We start from the raw sequence: 7,943 nt of genomic DNA, 5'->3' as shown, positions 1-7,943 counted from the left end.
TGGTCACTCAGGCTTACATTTGAGAACCTCTACTAAAGCAGTGTTAATCAGGTTCACTCGTTCACACACATTCTCTCTTCCATTTTCCATCTCTCATTACAATCACCCTTACATTGAAGGAGACTCATGTGTGTCTATGAACTGCTGGATGATAAAAATTGTGATTTTCATGTTTGCTACCATATTTCTAACATCTATTATTGTGCCTGGTAGATAGAAGAGTTTCAGTGGGTATTTGTTGAACTGGTTGAATTAAATCAAGAAGTAACAATACAGTCAGATTCATGGGAGAGCTAGTGTCATGGTACAAGGGGACAGTAAGAACTAAGTACTAAAGTCTTCCTAAAAGTTAGTGCCTAGCTGTTTCCTTTCAGTGGGAAATAATTCATCTGAGGGGGATGCATGGAGAGGAATATGATCTATGATTCTTTCTATTCCATTACTTACAGGGTAGCTTTCCTTTTCCATCCTCTATTTTTCCTGATATTATTTTGTGCTGTTCACAGCTCCTTGGTACAATCAGAATAAATAAGTATATTTTGCTTTAATCTTAGTAGCAAGACTAAGTAGCTCCTAAGGGAAAAATCAGTGTTTTGTGTTTTCCCAAGGAGATGCTGTCCCAGGACACTTTTCCCAAAGGACTTTGCTCTGATTCATCCATTCTTTATTTCTTTTGATAGCTTTGGTTTTATTTCATTTCTACCCTTGCTGAATATTAATAAAATACAAGCCATCAAGAAATACATTCTAGAGGACCAGAAAGGACAGACTTCATGGCTGTTTACTCGGCTGGCAGTGATCTGGCTCTTCTGTACCCTAACGTTCCTCAGTTTGAAGCTTGCCCTCCATGACAGCTTACTGTTCACAGCTGAGCTGCATACAAAAATGGGACTGGTGCCATCCCTTCCTTGCAGTGTGACAAACCTGGCAAAAGTATGATGCTAAGTTTTTTACCATCTCTCTAGTTTTGTGGTTTTCCCTCTCCCGCTGTTACCAGGAATGTCTGAAAACATAGTATTGTACAGCTGTGTGGATTACGTGACTCCTGATGCCTAACATTCCGTGTTTATTTCTGAACACTTCCTTTTGTTTTGTTTCCTTCCAACATGAACATTATAAGATATATTCAAACCCGTGAGTTTTCCAGTGAGGAGACAAATTGGGTTCTAGGCTTTACGTTGACAAGACTTAGTGAACTTTTATTGTTTTCTTACTGCGAATCTTTACATATCCTCATCAGAGACCACAGGACCAATGCTATTATTAATGAAAATGGGGGATTCTTGTAAACATTCTTGAGAGTCCTTGACCTCTTGGAAAGGATGGGCCCCCAGCTCAGCTTCTAGCTGCTGAATCTTCTTTTCTTTTTCGTCTAAAACTTCTTCCAGCTGACTTATCTTCTCAGTCTGCAGGGAAACCTGGGTCGACAACTCCATAATCAAGCTAATTTTTCGATCACCTTCTTCCACAGGCGGGAGACTGCCGCAGGACTCTTCTGGTGAGTTGTCTTCTAAAGCAAACAAGAAAAGGAAAGTCTGAGCAGTTTTAATTGAATTTCCCAGAACTCAAAGAGAGGGAAGATGAAAAGCTTCATTTCTCACGTTCTTAAAAGAGAACACAGATGTTGCGTCATCTGGTCAGATATACTGAGAATGGAATCTGGATCCAGTAAGGGGAAAGATTCTGGGTGCTCATGAAAAAAGAACTTGGAAGCCTCTGGAGAGGAAGGAGAATCAGTCTTTGCCAACTCTTTTTTATACACATTTAACTTTCAATTAACCATGGGAATGGGCTGTCCTTGAAGATCCAGTCTACAAACAACAGCTATCCCAGGTTTCATGTTATTCTTTTCCCTAAGAATCTTTCACAAGAGCTATTATCAGGCAGAAATATGCTTCAATTTGAATTTTAATTCGACTGAGAAAAAAGGTCATTGCTCCTTCTGGGAGAAGTAAATGAGAATAGACTAGTTTTTTAACCCAAGTCTGCTTTAGAGTCGGCAGGGGTGTAATTTGAGGCAATCTAGAAAAGCTCTATTAGCATGGCATCTCCTATAGAGATTCTTTTAGGCTTTTCAGTGTTTCTTAATAAAATCACAAATACTTCCTGGACATAAAAGCTTATCCTTTAACAATTTCTATCAGCTAGCCCCTGAGTAAGGAGGGAGAGTGAGGCTCCAACAAATAGATAAAAGATTTCGTGGCTGGCAGCAGAGAATCCTTGAAAACAAATCTTCCAAGACCATCAAAACATTTAACTGCTGAAAGCAGATCCCATTCTACTAGACTTTGCAGTACCATCCTCCTTACCGCTCTCATTCTGAAAGTTCTACCATTAAAATCACTTCTCTGGTTACATAAAAGGCAGTCTTCAGCTACAAGAAGTAAGGGACATCAGAGCTTGGGTACAATTGTAGGAATAATTGAGCCAGTGGCATATGGATGAATCTGACACACTGTCTTGACAATTGATTACTATAATGGAAGGTTCAGCATTTATTCAAGCCCCAGTGGTAACACAACCCACAGCTGCACCCAAGTGAAACTTAACTATTAGTCCAGGATACAAAAGTCTGTAACTGTTGTGTACCTGCACACCTACTAGGGATGGAACAGCTTTGCTCTGCTAGTCCATGCAAGCATATAATTACTCATTTCTCAGCAAATAAGACTAATGTGCAGTCATCACTCTCCTGAGGGATCACAGGGTGAAAGCTTGTGCACCAAGTTGCACAACGGGTGGGATGCTGTTGGCCTCACAGAAATCATGAAGGGAGGGGTCAAACTAGTCTCTGCTCTTAGAAATTATTATTAGCAATATGCTGCCTTTTAAGAATCCATGGAAAAATGTTTATTCTGAACATTTCAACTTCTAACAATATTTGAGGAGATGGTGGTGTGGGGACAGAGCCAGGAGTACAGTTTCCAGGCTCTGGGCCTCACGTGGAAAGGTGCTGGCTCAGGTAGTAAATGGCCATCAGCTGTGATTGGATGGCCATCAGCTGTAACCGGATGGCCATCAGCTGTAACCAGTGAGCCATTGGCCACTAATATAACTGCCGTGGCTACGCTAGCAAATAAATGGGGGCTAGCAAGAAGATGGTGGCTGAGTCAGCAAGAGTGGATTGCAGTTGGCAGGTGAGGTTGGTTGGCAGAGAGAAGCGGATGGCGGGTTGCAGATCGTTTGGCTCCTGCTTCCTGTGTCTCCAACCCAGCCACCAGCAAGACTATAGTGGTGTGACTCCCCTATCTATGGCTCTGTGGGTCTTCCTTTTTGGCCTCACCATGTCCTGCGTTCTTATGTGGGGAGCGGGACCAGAGACCCCGCATGCCACCCCACGTGACAGTGGTTTGAGTACTTTTTAAAAAAAGCAACGAAAAAAAAATCTCAGATCTCAAAGGGGCCTTTAGTTTGTTGCCTCTCTAATAGTCCCGTGTTTTCAGGCCCTGGATGGGGAGTCCATGTGGTGGTAGGCCTTTTTTTCATCTGAGGCTCTTTTTATCTGGCTAGGGTTGTGCTGTCCACTCTGGTAGACACTAGTCACATGTGACCATTAAGTAACTGAATGTGGCTGGTCTGAATTGAGATGAGCTGTAAGTATAAAATATGTATTTGTTTTGGGAGACTTAGTTTGAAAAAATTGTGTAATATCTCATTAAATATAAAAACATTGATGATGTATTAAAATATTTGAGATATATTGTGTCAAGATACATTTTAAAAATTAATTTTACTCATTTGTTTTTACTTTTTAAAAATATGGCTACTAGAAAATTTAAAAATATTATTGTGGCTTGCATTTGTGCGTCTCATTTTTCTACTTAATAGTGCTGGGCTGATTTCCTTTTGGATGAGCACTCTCTGAAACCAAGGTGGATGTATTCTTTTTACATGCCTCTAGTTAACATATAGCATTGTTGTTTGGGAGGGAGGATCACTGATCCTCAGCCATTAGCACATAGATCAACTTTCTGTTGCCACAGTAGGTGGAGGCATGGAAATCTGGGATTGATAGAATGGGTTCTTATGGGTTAAAATGAGTTCCAACAGGAGGGGAAAGAAAAGATGGGAAGTGGCAGGAAGAGGAAATGAGAAGATGCTGAGGAAAGGAGTGGGGTGCAGGACCGGAAGCCTGGGCCTCAGTGAGGCTCAGGGATGGAGGGGTGCCCTGGGGCTCCTGTCTTTGTGTGAGCTTGTCTGTCACCTTCTCCTCTCTCTTGAGTTCTCCTTCTGTCCCTTTCCTCAGTTTTCCCCTTCCTTTCTACCAATTTGCACAATGAAGAAAGGAGTTTAGTGCCATTCCAGAAGGCAAACTGGTCAAAATGGTTTTTTTTCTTTTTCTTTTTCTTTTTTAAATAATGCAATATAAGTAGAATACTTTGTTTACTGTGGGGGCAGAGCCCCAGAAAGTAGTTTGCAGGCTCTCGGCCTCACATAGACAGGTGCCGGCTCAGATAGTAAATGGCCATCAACTGTGATTGCATGGCCATCAGCTGTGGCTAGTTGGCCGTCAGCTGTAACCAGTGAGCCATTGGCCACTAATATAACTGCTGTGGCTACGCTAGCAGAGAGAGAAAGAATGGGGGCTAGCAAGAAGATGGTGGCTGGGCTGTCAAGTGTGGATGGCGGTTTGCGGACAGTGTGGATCCAGCCTCCATTGAGAGTATAGTGCTGCCAGAGAGAATATAGTGGTATGACTCCCCTACCTATGGCTCCGTGGGTGTTCCTTTTTGGCCTCACCATGTCCTGCGTTCTTGTATGGGGAGCGGGAGCAGAGACCCCGCAGGCCGCCCTGCATGACAAATGGCTCAGCGAGCAGGGTCTCCCGCACGACATTTACCCAATTCTAATGATAAAGGGACAAAAATGCAGCAGGGTGGCATTACATAGGCAAATATAGACATGAGATCTCCATCCTCTGTCTGCTGTCTCAGAAAAGAACAGTAGTAGAAAAAGAGAGTCGGACTGTCTTGATCTGCTCAGGCTGCCACAACAAAATACCGTAGACTGAGTGGCTTAAACAACAGAAATTAATTTTGCCACAGTTCTGGAGGCTGGAAGTACAAGCTCAAGGTGCCAGCATGGTCCAGTTCTGGTAAGAATTCTCTTCCTGGTTTGCAGACAGCTACCTTTTTGTTGTGTTCTCATATGGCAGCGAGAGAGAGACCACAAGCTCTCTGATGTTTCTCCTTATCAGGGCATAAATCTCATGAAGAGGGCCCCATTCTCATGACCTCATTTAAATCTAATTAATTCCCAAAGGCGCCATCTGCAAATATTACTATGTTGGGGGTTAAGGATTCAACATATGATGGGGGTTGGGGGGTGGCACAATTCAGTCCATAGCACAGGGAAGACACATTGGAAAAGGAATAGAGAAGGAAGATGAAACTGAAAGAGGAGAGATGGCACGAGGCCTTTGATTTCTACTGTATTGTTTTCATAAACGAAAATGCTGATAAGGAGATAAGCTAAGGAATATATACACCAAAAAAGAAATTTCTCATACAAGAATGTTTTACTATTGAGTGACCTCTTTACACATAAAACAGAAATGTTTTTGTTCCATTTCTACACATGTTACAAATATCAAAAGTGTTTTAAATTCTTCAACAAAGCAGGGGATTCCTCAGCCTCGCATGCGATGTATAGTGGAAATAGCCCAAGGCCATAGTTTTCCAGACTCTACCGCTAGCCTTAGCATGACCTGTCCTGAACTGCTCTTTCCTAGTTCAGTCTCCCTCATCTGGAAGGAATGTGTGTCCCTAAGGTCCTGACAGCTCCACATGTCCCCAAAGCTCAGACACCTGTGGTCTTTCCTAGGCATTCACTAGCAGCTCAGATGGTCTTGCCAAGGATGTGGCTGCCTAAGGCTTGATATTTTGTCATCTGAACAGATAATCTTAGGCTTAACCTCATATCCAGAGGCTCAAGGAGAACCAGAGACAAGAGAGACACTTTATCTGTCTAGGGGCAAATCAAGATAGCCACAGGCAAGATAGGAACTCATTAAAATTGCTACTGTTGTGGAAATTTCCATAAGCACACACCATTTTTCATGATTTCCGCTTTCTGCTTCCACTTAAAATAGGTGAGTGCAGGTGAGAATGGGGGCTGAGAGGCATGGCAAAGAGGAGACAGGAGAAGGGCTGATGGTAGTTGGGTACAGATGTCTAGAAAGGTTTAGAAAGAGGACAGATAAGCAGGGCCTTCTGCCTGCAGCCGGACCAGGCTATGCCCACTTTTCTGTGTCAACCTTGAAAGATGAAAGGCCCAGAAGACACTGTGACATTTACCTCTGGCCATTTCCAGCTTCTCATTCTTCATACCCTAAGTCCCTTCATGCTCTTAGCAGAGGGCCACATGTGAGTTATGTCAAAAATGACTAAATAGTTCATAGCAGAAGTAATTCTAGTTTAAGTAGCAGCTTAGAAACTTAGAGTTGGACACTGCATTTTAGGAGTGATATGTCTTCACCTGTACAGGAATTATTTCTGCAGTGTTCCTCACTGATGATTTTCAAAGTGAGTGACTCTCAGACATTGGTGTCCCTCAAGCTCTTGATAGGTCAGCTGCCAATCGTAATCAATGAGTAAAATTGGCGTTTTGCCATCACGCAGCTATAGTCCTAGAGCTATCAGACAGGTTTGGTAGGTTGTGACGGTCAGACTGCGAGGACAGCAGGCTACAATTTGCTACTGATCATCAGGAGAGGAGATGTGGTATAATAAAGACTAGGTTAAAAGACCTACAACTCATGGAAACCTTGCCTGGTGAATCCAGGAAGTTTGTGGGTTTGTGTAAACAGTGATACACTGCTGAAGCATGGCCCACTGAATGGTTGGAAAGCTTTTTTTTCTCTTTTCAGGTTTTCTAAATCTTTCTAAAAAGGGTGTTCCCTTTTGATCCCTTCACGTATGCCACCACCCAAAATTGTTCACCAAACAGAGAAATGCCAAGAACCACTGATCTGGTTTCTGATTTAAATACCTCTGACAATGGGATGCACGCTTGTTCCCAGTGGGGTCTCAGGTATCCTTCATGGTCATCTTTTCATTCATTCATTCACTCATTCATTCATTCATGCACGCAGTGATTAGTTATTGGGACATTGTGACACACAGAAAGAAATCACCTGCTCCTACAGTCACATCTCCACAGTTGGGCGGGGAAGAAGCAACACTGACTTAGACCCTAAAGAACAGTCAGGATTTAGCCTAAACAAACACCTCTGCTGGGCACTCACTTGTGAATCCTTCCTTTTCTCTCTGTTTTTCAAGCTAATGACCAAGGTTGCCAACTATTTACTCAAGAAGAAAGACTGTGACCGGTGAGATGATTAAATACCTCATTCCACCAGCCACCCAGGATTAGTGTTTGGCCTAAAAGACTATGTCAGCTTCCTCCTCTGTACAAAAGCCCATCACTCTGACTCACCTTCATGCTGGTTTTGAAAGCTGTGTATATTTCTCAGTAACCGCAGGGAGCCCAGTTTCATCTGTTGCCATACTTGGACTTGAAAACTGGCACATCCTTGTAAATACATCCCTCTCACTACTTTCATTAAAAAAAAAAAAAAATGACAACAAAATCTTCCTAGTTTTCTAATCTTCTCTAGACTTTTACAATGAGCATTTGAGAACAGTAATTCCCTGGAATAAACGATTCACTTATTTTTTGCATTTTTGTAGCACAAATATTTCACCTCTTACAAATCAGCTTAGTCTTCCTTCTTGAAGATTTCTCCATCCTCCCCCTTCAATGTTTTATTTGTACAGAGACCAGCCTCCCTAGTGCCAGTGACCGAGTTTGAAGGGTTTTCCATTTCTTTCCAATAATACTGGGAACACTTAGAATATATCTGATGTTGGCATGTATTTGTTGATTTGGAAAAACTAAGCAGCATTATAAGAACAGATTTAACTGGCAAATACGTTCGGTCA

At 42.4% G+C, this 7,943-nt stretch overlaps 1 protein-coding gene across 1 annotated transcript in view; it reads right to left on the bottom strand.

The window, feature by feature from the left end:
* Positions 1 to 1,193: 1,193 nt before the first annotated feature.
* CCDC192 (coiled-coil domain containing 192) overlaps positions 1,194 to 7,943 on the bottom strand; it is a 156,270-nt gene continuing 149,520 nt past the window's right edge. The window contains exon 6 of the mRNA XM_088796920.1: positions 1,194 to 1,510. Coding sequence (XP_088653046.1) covers positions 1,224 to 1,510 — 287 coding nt within the window. The 3' untranslated portion in view covers positions 1,194 to 1,223. The remainder of the gene's footprint in view (positions 1,511 to 7,943) is intronic.

This window comes from Rhinolophus sinicus, chromosome 3, assembly GCF_057876585.1.
Source record: "Rhinolophus sinicus isolate RSI-liver-muscle chromosome 3, RSI-T2T, whole genome shotgun sequence".
In the NCBI taxonomy this organism is placed as follows: domain Eukaryota; kingdom Metazoa; phylum Chordata; class Mammalia; order Chiroptera; family Rhinolophidae; genus Rhinolophus; species Rhinolophus sinicus.
Note: the sequence above shows the minus strand (reverse complement) of the source record. Positions and strands in the feature narration are given on the sequence as shown.